At 47.7% G+C, this 16,283-nt stretch overlaps 1 protein-coding gene across 1 annotated transcript in view; it reads left to right on the forward strand.

Moving 5' to 3' along the window:
• LOC137380120 (phthioceranic/hydroxyphthioceranic acid synthase-like) overlaps window positions 1-16,283 on the forward strand; it is a 57,034-nt gene that overhangs the window by 15,111 nt on the left and 25,640 nt on the right. Inside the window, exon 6 of the mRNA XM_068051798.1 lies at window positions 10,516-10,719. Coding sequence (XP_067907899.1) covers window positions 10,516-10,719 — 204 coding nt within the window. The remainder of the gene's footprint in view (window positions 1-10,515; window positions 10,720-16,283) is intronic.

A 16,283-nucleotide genomic window follows, 5' to 3' on the forward strand; every position in this document is an offset into this window, starting at 1 on the left:
GCGAGAATCAAAGAGATTAGGAGGTGGTTTTAGAAATAGAAAGGTGCCATGCAGGTATTTAAACTTAAGGTTGAGAAATTTAATTTGAGGTGTTGAGAGACCAGGAGATCATTTAGGTCAATGAGGGCAGGAGTGATAGCCAAGGAGGACTTGGTGCAGGATAGGATATGGACAGCAGAGTTTTAAATGAACTGAAGTTTACAGAAGGTGGAAAATGGCCAGTAGAGCATTGAATTAGTTGAGTTGGGAGTTGACAAAAGGATTTATGCAGATTTCGATAATAGATGGGATGAGGTAAGGATGGTGAGGTAGAATACTATAGTCTTCACGATAAAGGCAATATTGGTTGGAAGCTTAGGCCAGCATCAAATGGGATGATGAGCTTATGAACATAAGATAATAAGAACATAAAAAATAGGAGCAGGAGTAGACGATACAGCCCGTCGAGCCTGCTCCAACATTCAATATGGTCATGGCTGATCTTGGGCTTCAACTTCACTTTCCTTGCTGCTCGACATATCCCTGATTCCCTGGGAGACAAAAAAAATCTGTCTATATCAGCCTTAAACGAATTCAATGATGGTGTCATAACCCTCGGGGGTAGAGAATTCCAAAGATTCACAACCCTTTGAGAGAAGAAGTTTCTACTCATCTCAGTCCTAAATGATCGGCCCCTTATCCTGAAACTGTGCCCCCTTGTTCTAGATTCCCCAGACAAGGGAAATAACATCTTAGTATCTACTCTGGTAAGCCCCGTCAGAATCTTGACTGTTTCAATGAGATCACCTCCTGTGATGAACCCCACCTGCCATGAATGAGGCATATTAATTTCATCATATGGAATATTAATTTTAAACTCTTACTGGGCTGAAAACATGGCTGCACCTGCATTCTAAAAGGACAGTGGCTGGAAACATTTGCATTCGAAAAGGCAGTTGCCTGGACAAGACAATGGAACTGCTCCCTGATTCAATTAACCAAATGGATTTTGATCAAAAGACATTGAACGTGTGAAAGTCAGCATTCCAGCCCCCTACTGAGGATGTCTGCTAAGATTGAAAGAAACCTCACCAGGCAGCTGGTTCCAAAAAAGGAGCTAGTCACATGACTGGCCTGCTGGTCCAGGTTTGGTTTGAATTGTGACACAGAAAATAAACAGACTGCAACTGAACTTGAAGAGAGAGCATCTTTCCCTGTCTCTCTCTCTCTTTCTCTCTCTCATGAGGGGCGGCACAGTGGTGCCGTGGTTAGCACCACAACCTCATGGCTGCAGTGACCCGGGTTCAGTTCTGGATACTGCCTGTGCAGAGTTTGTAAGTTCTCCCTGGGATCATGTGGGTTTCCGCCGGGTGCTCTGGTTTCCTCTCAAGCCAAAGACTTGCAGGTTGATAGGTAAATTGGCCATTGTAAATTGCCCCTAGTGTAGGTAGGTGGTAGGTGAATTGAGGGAAGGTGGGGATGTGGTAGGGAATATGGGATTAATGTAGGATAAGTATAAATGGGTGGTTGTTGGTCGGCACAGACTCAGTGGGCCGAAGGGCCTGTTTCAGTGCTGTATCTCTCTATGAATATGGAAAGAAGAGACTGCAACTGGATCCTTCTTGTCCTTCTTTCTCTTCCTCTCACACAAAGACATGGACCCACAGAAGAAACAAAGCCTCAAGAGAGAAAACCATCGAAACAAGTTTGAAAGTGTGCACTGGCCCCCAACAAGAGGGCATTTAACTGCAATCAAAGATTTTACATCAAACTCAAAAGACAGTAAATGAACTCCAGCTATTGCTTCAAGCCTTTCCCCTCGATTCTTTCTCCTTTTATGTCTCTATCTGCGTGTGTGTTTATCGTGTATGCATGTTAGCGTGTTTGCATCGCGTATTTTTTGTAGTTTTAACCAAATTAGAGTTTTAAGGTGAATAAACTTACAACTTTCTTGTTTAACTATAAGAAATCCTGCCTGCTGAATTTCTTTGCCATGACAATTGGAGAGCAGTGAACAAGGATTCACTGAGGGGAAGCTAAAAACATGGTGTTTTAAAAGTTAAAGCTAGGCAGAGTTGATTTGTATGAGGAAGTGGGGGACAGGATCAACTCTGCCTGATTTGTATGAGGAAGTGGGGGGACAGGATCAACACTGCCTGATTTGTATGAGGAAGTGGGGGGACAGGATCAACACTGCCTGATTTGTATGAGGAAGTGGGGGGACAGGATCAACTCTGCCTGATTTGTATGAGGAAGTGGGGGGACAGGATCAACTCTGCCTGATTTGTATGAGGAAGTGGGGGGACAGGATCAACTCTGCCTGATTTGTATGAGGAAGTGGGGGGATAGGATCAACTCTGCCTGATTTGTATGAGGAAGTGAGGGACAGGATCAACTCTGCCTGATTTGTATGAGGAAGTGGGGGGACAGGATCAACTCTGCCTGATTTGTATGAGGAAGTGAGGGAAAGGATCAACTCTGCCTGATTTGTATGAGGAAGTGGGGGGACAGGATCAACTCTGCCTGATTTGTATGAGGAAGTGGGGGACTGGATAAACTCTGCCTGATTTGTACGGGGTAGTGGGGGACAGGATCAACTCTGCCTGATTTGTATGAGGAAGTGGGGGGACAGGATCAACTCTGCCTGATTTGTATGAGGAAGTGAGGGACAGGATCAACTCTGCCTGATTTATATGAGGAAATGCGGACAGGATCAACTCTGCCTGATTTGCATGAGGAAGTGAGGGACAGGATCAACTCTGCCTGATTTGTATGAGGGAATGCGGACAGGATCAAGTCTGCCTGATTTGTATGAGGAAGTGAGGGACAGGATCAACTCTGCCTGATTTGTATGAGGAAATGCGGACAGGATCAACTCTGCCTGATTTATATGAGGAAATGCAGACAGGATCAACTCTGCCTGATTTGTATGAGGAAGTGAGGGACAGGATCAACTCTGCCTGATTTGTATGAGGAAATGCGGACAGGATCAACTCTGCCTGATTTGTATGAGGAAATGTGGACAGGATCAACTCTGCCTGATTTGTATGAGGGAATGCGGACAGGATCAACTCTGCCTGATTTGTATGAGGGAATGCGGACAGGATCAACTCTGCCTGATTTGTATGAGGGAATTTTCATTGCAGCAGCTTTTTCGGGAGCAGAGAGTGCGAGCGAGTGAGCAGCTGGGAAGGTCAGTTTAAAGTAAACTTAATTTCTTTTTGTTTTCGGCGGAGACCAGGGGGCTGCTGGGTAAGTAAAACCCTATATATATGTGGGCCGTTTCTGAACCCGAGACACTACACCTGTAGTGTCTCCCACCCGCCCTCCTCCTCTAACCAAAAAAAAAGGACTCGGTGGTGTGTAGATAAGGTAAGGCATTTTCTATTTCTCTTTTTTTTAATCGTGTGATTGGTTAAAAAACTTTTCGTTCCTTTTTCATTTAACTAAGTTTAAGCTTAAGATTAAAAATGGCAGGAGATCTCAGACCCGTGACATGCTCCTCTTGCTCAATGTGGGAGCTCAGGGACATGGCTGATGTCCCCGACTCCTTCACGTGCAGGAAGTGTGTCCAGCTGCAGCTCTTGTTAGACCGCATGACGGCTCTGGAGCTGCGGATGGACTCACTTAGGAGCATCCGCGATGCTGAGGAGGTCGTGGATAGCACGTTTAGCGAATTGGTCACACCACAGATTAGGATTGCTGAGGGAGAAAGGGAATGGGTGACCAAAAGGCAGAGAAAGAGCAGGAAGGCAGTGCAGGTGTCCCCTGCGGTCATCTCCCTCCACAACAGGTATACCGTTTTGGATACTGGAGGGAGATGGCTCACCAGGGGAAGGCAGTAGTAGCCAGGTTCATGGCACCGTGGCTGGCTCTGCTGTTCAGAAGGGCGGGAAAAAGAGTGGAAGGGCTATAGTCATAGGGGATTCGATTGTAAGGGGAGTAGATAGGCGGTTCTGTGGTCGAAAACGAGACTCCCGAATGGTATGTTGCCTCCCAGGTGCACGGGTCAGGGATGTCTCAGATCGGCTGCAGAACATTCTGAAGGGGGAGGGTGAACAGCCAGTTGTCGTTGTGCACATAGGCACCAATGATATAGGTAAAAAACAGGATGAGGTCCTACAAGCAGAATTTAGGGAGTTAGGAGCCAAGTTAAAAAGTAGGACCTCAGAGGTAGTAATCTCCGGATTGCTACCAGTGCCACGTGATAGTCAGAGTAGAAATGAAAGAATAGTCAGGATGAATGCGTGGCTTGAGAGATGGTGCAGGAGGGAGGGGTTCAGATTTTTGGGACATTGGGACCGGTTCTGGGGGAGGTGGGACTATTACAAATTGGACGGTCTACACCTGGGCTGGACTGGAACCAATGTCCTTGGGGGTGCTTTTGCTAACGCTGTTGCGGAGGTTTTAAACTAATGTGGCAGGGGGATGGGAACCAAATGAGGTCAGTAGAGAGTAAGGATGTAGTAACTAAAGCCTGTAAGGAACTAGATAATGAAGTCAGCGTGACTAAGGGAAAGAGTAGGCAGGGAGCAGATGATGAAAGCAAAGGGACTGGTGGTCTGAGGTGTATTTGTTTTAATGCAAGAAGTGTAGTAGGTAAGGCAGATGAACTTAGGGCTTGGATTAGTACCTGGGACTATGATGTTATTGCTATTACTGAGACTTGGTTAAGGGAAGGGCATGATTGACAACTAAATATCCCAGGATACCGATGCTTCAGGCGGGATAGAGAGGGAGGTAAAAGGGGTGGAGGAGTTGCATTACTGGTCAAAGAGGATATCACAGCTGTGCTGAAGGAAGGCACTATGGAGGACACGAGCTGTGAGGCAATATGGGCAGAACTCAGAAATAGGAAGGGTGCAGTAACAATGTTGGGGCTGTACTACAGGCCTCCCAACAGCGAGCGTGAGATAGAGGTACAAATATGTAAACAGATTATGGAAAGATGTAGGAGCAACAGGGTGGTGGTGATAGGAGATTTTAATTTTCCCAACATTGACTGGGATTCACTTAATGTTAGAGGTCTAGATGGAGCAGAATTTGTAAGGAGCATCCAGGAGGGATTTCTAGAGCAGTATGTAAACAGTCCAACTCGGGAAGGGGCCATACTGGACCTGGTGTTGGGAAATGAGCCGGGCCAGGTGGTTGACGTTTCAGTAGGGGACTACTTTGGGAATAGTGATCACAATTCCGTAAGTTTTAGAATACTCATGGACAAAGACGAGAGTGGTCCTAAAGGAAGAGTGCTAAATTGGGGGAAGGCCAACTATACCAAAATTCGGCAGGAGCTGGGGAATGTAGATTGGGAGCAGCTGTTTGAAGGGAAATTCACATTTGATATGTGGGAGGCTTTTAAAGAGAGGTTGATTAGCATGCAGGAGAGACATGTTCCTGTGAAAATGAGGGGCAGAAATGGCAAGATTAGGGAACCATGGATGACAGGTGAAATTGTGAGACGAGCTAAGAGGAAAAAGGAAGCATACATAAGGTCTAGGCGGCTGAAGAAAGACGAAGCTTTGAAAGAATATCGGGATTGTAGGCGCAATCTGAAACGAGGAATTAAGAGGGCTAAAAGGGGTCATGAAATATCTTTAGCAAACAGGGCTAAGGAAAATCCCAAAGCCTTTTATTCATATATAAGGAGCAAGAGGGTAACTAGAGAAAGGATTGGCCCACTCAAGGACAAAGGAGGAAAGTTATGCGTGGAGTCAGAGAAAATGGGTGAGATTCTAAACGATTACTTTGCATCGGTATTCACCGAGGAGAGGGACATGACGGATGTTGAGGTTAGGGACGGATGTTTGATTACTTTAGGTCAAGTCGGCATAAGGAGGGAGGAAGTGTTGGGTATTCTAAAAGGCATTAGGGTGGACAAGTCCCCAGGTCCGGATGGGATCTATCCCAGGTTACTGTGGGAAGCGAGAGAGGAAATAGTTGGGGCCTTAACAGATATCTTTGCAACATCCTTAAACACGGGTGAGGTCCCGGAGGACTGGAGAATTGCTAATGTTGTCCCCTTGTTTAAGAAGGGTAGCAGGGATAATCCAGGTAATTACAGACCGGTGAGCCTGACGTCAGTGGTAGGGAAGCTGCTGGAGAAGATGCTGAGGGACAGGATCTATTCCCATCTGGAAGAAAATGGGCTTATCAGTGATAGGCAACATGGTTTTGTGCAGGGAAGGTCATGTCTTACCAACTTAATAGAATTCTTTGAGGAAGTGACAAAGTTGATTGATGAGGGAAGGGCTGTAGATGTCATATACATGGACTTCAGTAAGGCGTTTGATAAGGTTCCCCATGGTAGGCTGATGGAGAAAGTGAAGTCGCATGGGGTCCAGGGTATACTAGCTAGATGGATAAAGAACTGGCTGGGCAACAGGAGACAGAGAGTAGCAGTGGAAGGGAGTTTCTCAAAATGGAGACGTGTGACCAGTGGTGTTCCACAGGGATCCGTGCTGGGACCACTGTTGTTTGTGATATACATAAATGATTTGGAGGAAAGTATAGGTGGTCTGATTAGCAAGTTTGCAGACGACACTAAGATTGGTGGAGTTGCAGATACTGAAGGGGACTGTCAGAGAATACAGCAGAATATAGATAGACTGGAGAGTTGGGCAGAGAAATGGCAGATGGAGTTCAATCAGGGCAAATGCGAGGTGATGCATTTTGGAAGATCCAATTCAAGAGTGAACTATACAGTAAATGGAAAAGTCCTGGGGAAAATTGATGTCCAGAGAGATTTGGGTGTTCAGGTCCATTGTTCCCTGAAGGTGGCAACGCAGGTCAATAGAGTGGTCAAGAAGGCATACAGCATGCTTTCCTTCATCGGACGGGGTATTGAGTACAAGAGTTGGCAGGTCATGTTACAGTTGTATAGGACTTTGGTTCGGCCACATTTGGAATACTGCGTGCAGTTCTGGTCGCCACATTACCAAAAGGATGTGGATGCTTTAGAGAAGGTGCAGAGGAGATTCACCAGGATGTTGCCTTGTATGGAGGGCGCTAGCTATGAAGAGAGGTTGAGTAGATTAGGATTATTTTCATTAGAAAGACGGAGGTTGAGGGGGGACCTGATTGAGGTGTACAAAATCGTGAGAGGTATAGACAGAATGGATAGCAAGAAGCTTTTACCCAGAGTGGGGGATTCAATTACAAGGGGACACGAGTTCAAAGTGAAAGGGGAAAAGTTTAGGGGGGATATGCGTGGAAATTTCTTTACGCTGAGGGTGGTGGGTGCATGGAACGCTTTGCCAGCGGAGGTGGTAGACGCGGGCACGATAGCGTCTTTTAAGATGTATCTAGACAGATACATGAATGGGCAGGAAGTAAAGAGATACAGACCCTTAGAAAATAGGCATCATGTTTAGATAGAGGATTTGGATCGGCGTAGGCTTGGAGGGCCGAAGGGCCTGTTCCTGTACTGTAATTTTCTTTGTTCTTTGTTCTCTGAATGCGGACAGGATCAACTCTGCCTGATTTGTATGAGGGAATGCGGACAGGATCAACTCTGCCTGATTCATATGAGGAAAGGCAGACAGGATCAACTCTGCCTGATTCGTATGAGGAAGTGAGGGACAGGATCAACTCTGCCTTATTTGTATGAGGAAATGCGGACAGGATCAGCTCTGCCTGATTTGTATGAGGAAATGCGGACAGGATCAGCTCTGCCTGATTTGTATGAGGAAGTAAGGGACAGGATCAACTCTGCCTGATTTGTATGAGGAAGTGAGGGACAGGATCAACTCTGCCTGATTCATATGAGGAAGTAAGGGACAGGATCAACTCTGCCTGATTTGTATGAGGAAATGCGGACAGGATCAGCTCTGCCTGATTTGTATGAGGAAGTGAGGGACAGGATCAACTCTGCCTGATTTGTATGAGGAAGTGAGGGACAGGATCAACTCTGCCTGATTTATATGAGGAAAGGCGGACAGGATCAACTCTGCCTGATTCATATGAGGAAAGGCGGACAGGATCAACTCTGCCTGATTTGTATGAGGAAGTGAGGGACAGGATCAACTCTGCCTGATTTATATGAGGAAAGGCGGACAGGATCAACTCTGCCTGATTTGTATGAGGAAGTGAGGGACAGGATCAACTCTGCCTGATTTATATGAGGAAAGGCGGACAGGATCAACTCTGCCTGATTCATATGAGGAAAGGCGGACAGGATCAACTCTGCCTGATTTGTATGAGGAAGTGAGGGACAGGATCAACTCTGCCTGATTTATATGAGGAAAGGCGGACAGGATCAACTCTGCCTGATTTGTATGAGGAAGTGAGGGACAGGATCAACTCTGCCTGATTTGTATGAGGAAGTGAGGGACAGGATCAACTCTGCCTGATTTGTATGAGGAAGTGAGGGACAGGATCAACTCTGCCTGATTTATATGAGGACGTGAGGGACAGGATCAACTCTGCCTGATTTATATGAGGAAAGGCATACAGGATCAACTCTGCCTGATTTGTATGAGGAAATGAGGGACAGGATCAACTCTGCCTGATTTGTATGAGGAAGTGAGGGACAGGATCAACTCTGCCTGATTTGTATGAGGAAGTGAGGGACAGGATCAACTCTGTCTGATTTATATGAGGAAGTGAGGGACAGGATCAACTCTGCCTGATTTATATGAGGAAAGGCGGACAGGATCAACTCTGCCTGATTTGTATGTGGAAGTGAGGGACAGGATCAACTCTGCCTGATTTATATGAGGGAAGGCGGACAGGATCAACTCTGCCTGATTTGTATGAGGAAATGAGGGACAGGATCAACTCTGCCTGATTTGTATGAGGAAGTGGGGGACAGGATCAACTCTGCCTGATTTGTATGAGGAAGTGAGGGACAGGATCAACTCTCCCTGATTTGTATGAGGAAGTGGGGGACAGGATCAACTCTGCCTGATTTGTATGAGGAAAGGCGGACAGGATCAACTCTGCCTGATTCATATGAGGAAAGGCGGACAGGATCAACTCTGCCTGATTTGTATGAGGAAATGAGGGAGAGGATCAACTCTGCCTGATTTGTATGAGGAAGTGGGGGACAGGATCAACTCTGCCTGATTTGTATGAGGAAATACGGACAGGATCAACTCTGCCTGATTTGTATGAGGAAAGGCGGACAGGATCAACTCTGCCTTATTCATATGAGGAAAGGCGGACAGGACCAACTCTGCCTGATTTGTATGAGGAAATGAGGGACAGGATCAACTCTGCCTGATTTGTATGAGGAAGTGAGGGACAGGATCAACTCTGCCTGATTTGTATGAGGAAGTGAGGGACAGGATCAACTCTCCCTGATTTGTATGAGGAAGTGGGGGACAGGATCAACTCTGCCTGATTCGTATGAGGAAAGGCGGACAGGATCAACTCTGCCTGATTCATATGAGGAAAGGCGGACAGGATCAACTCTGCCTGATTTGTATGAGGAAATGAGGGACAGGATCAACTCTGCCTGATTTGTATGAGGAAGTGGGGGACAGGATCAACTCTGCCTGATTTGTATGAGGAAGTGAGGGACAGGATCAACTCTCCCTGATTTGTATGAGGAAGTGGGGGACAGGATCAACTCTGCCTGATTTGTATGAGGAAGTGAGGGACAGGATCAACTCTCCCTGATTTGTATGAGGAAGTGAGGGACAGGATCAACTCTCCCTGATTTGTATGAGGAAGTGAGGGACAGGATCAACTCTCCCTGATTTGTATGAGGAAGTGGGGGACAGGATTAACTCTGCCTGATTTGTATGGGGTCGTGGGGACAGGATCAACTCTGCCTGTTTTATGTGAGGAAAGGGGGGAAGGGGTTCGCTCTGCAAAGAGACAGAGAGAAAATGTTGAACAAAGTATTTAATTTTTGAAAGCCTCAACCATAACTAAAATCTGAAGGAATGGAACTCCACAGTTGATTAAGTTAATTTTCATTTTCAGAAAAGTTGTTTGGCAGTAATCAATCCTTCACACACCATTAAAAGGGTACGTACACAGGAGTGGACAAACTTTAGCCTTTGCTCGTGAGTTTAGTGCATACATATATCAGGTAAGAACAGCAACTTTACACTGTGCCACATATTTAAATGTTGAGTCTCTTGGTATTGTGCAGCTTCTGTAGGAGCAGATCATCTGAGAGAGCAACTTTTTGATTTATGCATTAAATTGGCACATCTGTTGTCCCTGGAAGTTGCTGTCGGATTAACAATGGTGAGTGCTGTTATTTTTACCACAATATCTGACCCATTAGCTGCAAAGATCTCATAGAGGCAGATAGGAATTTGAAAGTGGAATTGTAAGTGACTTGGGAAAGAGATTTTTCCAGGGAAGTGGATTGGAAGGGCATAGGGCTATGTGTGTCATCAGAAATATGAGGAAATGGTTGGAAATTGTTTTGTCAGTGATCAAGATCAAACGTACCAGAACCCAATTAATTTCTTGAGGGAATGTTCTAATTTCCACACAGCTTTTATGCTTTCCTCAACATTTGTGAGCACAGATATCCTCCACATCAATATATGATACTTTATCCTTGGCTTCCTTTTTTAGGTCTGATGAATCATGACTATGAAGGGATTTTAAATAATGACGCCAACAAAATTAGCCATTATAATGCGACAGGAACATCAATGAGTATTGCTGCAAATAGGATTTCTTTCACTTTCAACCTTACGGGCCCATCATTGGCTATCGACACAGCATGCTCTTCGTCTCTTGTTGCTCTACACTATGCTTCTCAGGCCATCAAGCAAGGTGCAGAAAATTATTTCACTTTTTAATAAGTATGTAGACTGTTACTTGTAGCTAACACATTAAATTAAGAGCATTTGGATGTTAAGCTTCACTTGAAAGTATAGTGTATCGTGAGCTTGAACCTGGATCTGATGAGAGTTAGAGATAATTACATTAGCATCTAGAAAATAAATTTGACTTATTCGCCCAATATTTATTACTGTGCCAAGTTGGTGTGCTAGTATTTTTTCAGTAATCCTAATTTCATACATAATGTCCATCCAGATTAACAAACTGCCAAACATAAATATGTTGGTGTAGATCTTGACTTTGTGTGATAGTGTAAAAGGTGTTTGTGAGTTGGCAGCCAGTTTTACATCTCACCTGAGTTTGGTTGCATTTATTTGCAACACAAGTGGATTGGACCAGATTTCCGATTTGTTCCTTTGGAGGACAAGACACTCCCAATAGTTTGCCTGGAATGTATAATTTGATCCTGTTGGTTGTACAGTAAGTCAATGTTCTCTGCAATGTGTAATTTTGATCCAGTCATTCTCAGACAGGCAAGCAGGCTTCAGAGCTCACAGTGTTGCTGTGATTGAACAGTATGGCTGAGGAAGATGCAAATCATGTGAGAATGGTGAAATGGTAGAATGTATAAAGTGGAGCTGTAGTTAGCTTTGTTAAGATCTCTGTTATCTGGTGCCCTGCAATTGTATTAATCGTTGTCCTTGGCCCAAATTAATGGGTTAGTTACATGTTTGGAGTTTTGCTCTTTTGCCTTCTCAAAGTGATAGAAATTCTCCAATTCACAATGAAAGGACCAAGTTCAAGGTACAACTTTAAGGCAGAAACATCCATTAAAATAGGAAGTGATAAAGAAGAAATGCAAATACTCCATCAATGGCCTCTGATCTCAGTGGTGCTAATGTAGCAGGAAGCTAATAAGGATTTGCCAGTCAATATCCAGTGGATGCGTATATGTGACATACGGGTTTGTGGAGGGTGTGTGTGTGTGTGTGTGTGTGTGTCTGTGGAGTGAAAGCTTATTTCCACTGGTTCACTCCACTTGCAACAGGGAAGTGGCCCAGTGCACTGGACATAGCAAATATCTCAGGTAAGGTAAAGATCACCCAGCCATCAGAGCTTGTTGCTGCCCAGGCCAAGGTGCTCCAGTGCCTGACAGTGCCATCTACCTGTTAGCGTGGAGGGTCATCTATAAAAGCAGGCTAACTCGAACACAGCCACACACAGCCTGTCCCTGTCAACCTCCTCCCAATCATCAGTTGGGAGATATAATATAGAATGCTGGAAATGCTCAGCAAATCAGGCAGCATCTGTGGAGAGAGAGCAGAGTTAATGTTTCAGGTTAATGCGCTTTCACCAGAATCTGAAATGTTAACTCCACTTCTCTTTCTGTAATTATTGCCTGATTTGCTGAGTGTTTCCTGCATTTTATATCAGATTTCCAGCATCTGTAGTATTTTATTTTCGAATCAGCCAAGTGACAGCAGGAAACAGCAACAGTGCCTTTGGGCAACAGCTGCATCGGCTGATCTGTTCACCAGTATGAAGATCCTCAAATTTCTGGGCAATCAACTCACTGGTAAACGCTGTGATCGAGGTCTAAGAGGAGAAGAGAGTGAAAACATGCTTTAGGTGTAAACTGGGTGGAGGTGTTGTGGGTGTGTACAGCACATGATCCAGGTCTAAAGGATGGGGGGCGGGGTCGTTAATGAAATCCATTTTCCCAGCTGAATCTCTTTCTTCCTCTCATCCATGCCACCTTTACACCTGGATCATGTTCCTCCTCACCTAGCCCACTGTTCGCACCATGCTCCCCCTCCCTGAATTCCTGACCTTCTAATGCCACACCCCCCCACCCCCCACCCCAAGTTTCTGACATTGCCGCCCCCACAGGAACTCCTGACCTTCTCTGTGATGTCTCACACGACTGGAGTGAGGTTTACTGAGTCTGGTATAAGATATGTGAGACAGAGGCTGCAGGCTGTTGAACATAAAGGCTTCTTCTTTATTTTGTTTGTGTTTCACTTTCCCTTTGCTGGCATATGTGTTCGACAGCAGCTCCAAGTGAACACAATGCACAAAGCAACTGCAATTCCAAAATACTGCAACATTGCATTCTCCCCCACCACGTTCCCATCCTTCTCTCCCCCCAGTTCCTGACCTTCTCATCCACCCTTCCCAAGTTCCTGCCCATCTCATCCTTTCCCTGAGTTCCTGACCTTCTCCCCCTTTCCCCGAGTTCCTCACCACCTCCCCCATTCTCTGAGTTCCTGACCTTCTCCCCCATTCCCCGAATTCCTGACCTTCCACCCACCCCAAGTTCCTGATCTTCTCTCCCTTTCCTCGAGTTCCTGACCTTCCACCCACCCGACGATCCTGACCTTCTCCCCTTTCCCCGAGTTCCTGGCCTTCTCCCCCATTCTCTGAGTTCCTGACCTTCTCCCCCACTCTCCGCGTTCCTGACCTACTCACCCTTTTCCCGAGTTCCTGAACCTCTCCCCCATTCTCCAAGTTCCTGACCTACTCACCCTTTCCCTGAGTTCCTGGCCTTCTCCCCCTATCCCTGAGTTTTTGACATTCCACCCACCCTAAGTTCCTGACCTTCACCCCCATTCTCCGAGTTCCTGACCTTCACCCCTTTCCCCGAGTTCCTGACCTTCTCACCCTTTCCCCAAGTTCCTGACCTTCCACCCACCCCAAGATCCTAACCTTCTCCCCTTTCCCCCAGTTCCTGACCTTCTCCCCCATTCTCTGAGTTCCTGACCTTCTCCCCCACTCTCCGAGTTCCTGACCTACTCACCCTTTTCCCGAGTTCCTGAACCTCTCCCCCATTCTCCAAGTTCCTGACCTACTCCCCCTATCCCTGAGTTTTTGACATTCCACCCACCCGAAGTTCCTGACCTTCACCACCATTCTCCGAGTTCCTGACCTTCACCCCTTTCCCCGAGTTCCTGACCTCCTCCCCCTTTCCCTGAGTTCCTGACCTTCTTCCCCATTCTCTGTTCCTGACCTTCTCCCCCTTTCCCCAAATTCCTGACCTTCTCCCCATTCTCTGGGTTCCTGATCTTCTCCCCTTTTCCCAAGTTCCTGACCTTCTTCCCCATTCTCCGAGTTCCTGACCTTCCACCCACCCCAAGATCTTGACCTTCTCCCCTTTCCCCCAGTTCCTGACCTTCTCCCCCATTCGCTCAGTTCCTGACCTTCTCTCCCTATCCCTGAGATCCTGACCTTCTTCCCCATTCTCTGAGTTCCTGACCTTCTCTCCCTATCCCTGAGATCCTGACCTTCCACACACCCCGAGATCCTGACCTCCTCCCCCTTTCCCTGAGTTCCTGACCTTCTTCCCCATTCTCTGTTCCTGACCTTCTCCCCCTTTCCCCAAATTCCTGACCTTCTCCCCATTCTCTGGGTTCCTGATCTTCTCCCATTTTCCCGAGTTCCTGAACTTCTCCCCCATTCTCCGAGTTCCTGACCTACTCACCCTTTCCCTGAGTTCCTAGCCTCCTCTCCCTATCCCTGAGATCATGACCTTCCACCCACCCCAAGTTCCTGAGCTTCTCCCCCTTTCCCCAGGTTCCTGACCTTCCACCCTCCCCGAGATCCTGACCTTCTCCCCATTGCCCGAGTCCTGACCTTCTCCCCCATTCTCTGAATACCTGACCTTCCCCCCCCATTCTCCGAGTCCTGACCTTCCCCCCCATTCTCTGAATACCTGACCTTCCCCCCCCATTCTCCGAGTCCTGACCTTCCCCCCCATTCTGCGAGTCCTGACCTTCTCCCCCATTCTCTGTGTTCCTGACCTTCTCCCCCATTCTCCGAGTTCCTGACCTTCCACACACCCCGAGATCCTGACCTTCTCCCCCATTCCCCGAGTCCTGACCTTCTCCCCCATTCCCCGAGTCCTGACCTTCTCCCCCATTCTCTGCGTTCCTGACCTTCTCCCCCATTCTCCGAGTTCCTGACCTTCCACACACCTCGAGATCCTGACCTTCTCCCCCATTCTCTGAGTACCTGACCTTTCCCCCCATTCTCCGAGTTCCTGATCTTCTCCCCCTTTCCCCGAGTTCCTGATCTTCCACCCACCCTGAGATCCCGAACTTCTCCCCCTTTCCTTGAGTTCTTGACCTTCCACCCACTCCAAGTTCCTGACCTTCCACCCACCCCAAGTTCCTGACCTTCTCGCCCTTTCCCCCAGTCCTGCCCAGCCACCCACCCCGTTCCTGACCTTTTGCCCCATTCTCCGAGATCCTGACCTTCTCCCCTTTTCCCGAATTCCTGACCTTCTCCCCCATTCTCCAAGTTCCTGACCTTCCACCCACCCCAAGATCCTAACCTTCTCCCCTTTCCCCCAGTTCCTGACCTTCTCCCCCATTCTCTGAGTTCCTGACCTTCTCCCCCACTCTCCGAGTTCCTGACCTACTCACCCTTTTCCCGAGTTCCTGAACTTCTCCCCCATTCTCCAAGTTCCTGACCTACTCACCCTTTCCCTGAGTTCCTGGCCTTCTCCCCCTATCCCTAAGTTCCTGACCTTCACCCCCATTCTCCGAGTTCCTGACCTTCTCCCCTTTCCCCGAGTTCCTGACCTTCTCACCCTTTCCCCAAGTTCCTGACCTTCCACACACCTCGAGATCCTGACCTCCCCTTTCCCCGAGTTCCTGACCTTCTCCCCCATTCTCCAAGTTCCTGACCTTCTCCCCTTTTCCCGAGTTCCTGACCTTCTTCCCCATTCTCCGAGTTCCTGACCTTCCACCCACCCCAAGATCTTGACCTTCTCCCCTTTCCCCCAGTTCCTGACCTTCTCCCCCATTCGCTAATTTCCTGACCTTCTCTCCCTATCCCTGAGATCCTGACCTTCCACCCACCCCAAGTTCCTGACCTTCTCCCCCTTTCCCCAAGTTCCTGACCTTCCACACACCCCGCGATCCTGACCTCCACCCCCTTTCCCTGAGTTCCTGACCTTCTTCCCCATTCTCTGAGTTCCTGACCTTCTCTCCCTATCCCTGAGATCCTGACCTTCCACACACCCCGAGATCCTGACCTCCTCCCCCTTTCCCTGAGTTCCTGACCTTCTTCCCCATTCTCTGGGTTCCTGATCTTCTCCCCTTTTCCCGAGTTCCTGAACATCTCCCCCATTCTCCGAGTTCCTGACCTACTCACCCTTTCCCTGAGATCATGACCTTCCACCCACCCCAAGTTCCTGAGCTTCTCCCCCTTTCCCCAGGTTCCTGACCTTCCACACACCCCGAGATCCTGACCTTCTCCCCCATTCCCCGAGTCCTGACCTTCTCCCCCATTCTCTGAGTTCCTGACCTTCTCCCCCATTCTCCGAGTTCCTGACCTTCCACACACCTCGAGATCCTGACCTTCTCCCCCATTCCCCGAGTTCCTGACCTTCCCCCCCATTCTCCGAGTTCCTGACCTTCCACACACCTCGAGATCCTGACCTTCTCCCCCATTCTCCGAGTTCCTGACCTTCCACACACCTCGAGATCCTGACCATCTCCCCCATTCCCCGAGTCCTGACCTTCTCCCCCATTCCCCGAGTCCTGACCTTCTCC

The sequence above is a fragment of the Heterodontus francisci genome, chromosome 2 (genome assembly GCF_036365525.1).
Source record: "Heterodontus francisci isolate sHetFra1 chromosome 2, sHetFra1.hap1, whole genome shotgun sequence".
Lineage (NCBI taxonomy): Eukaryota > Metazoa > Chordata > Chondrichthyes > Heterodontiformes > Heterodontidae > Heterodontus > Heterodontus francisci.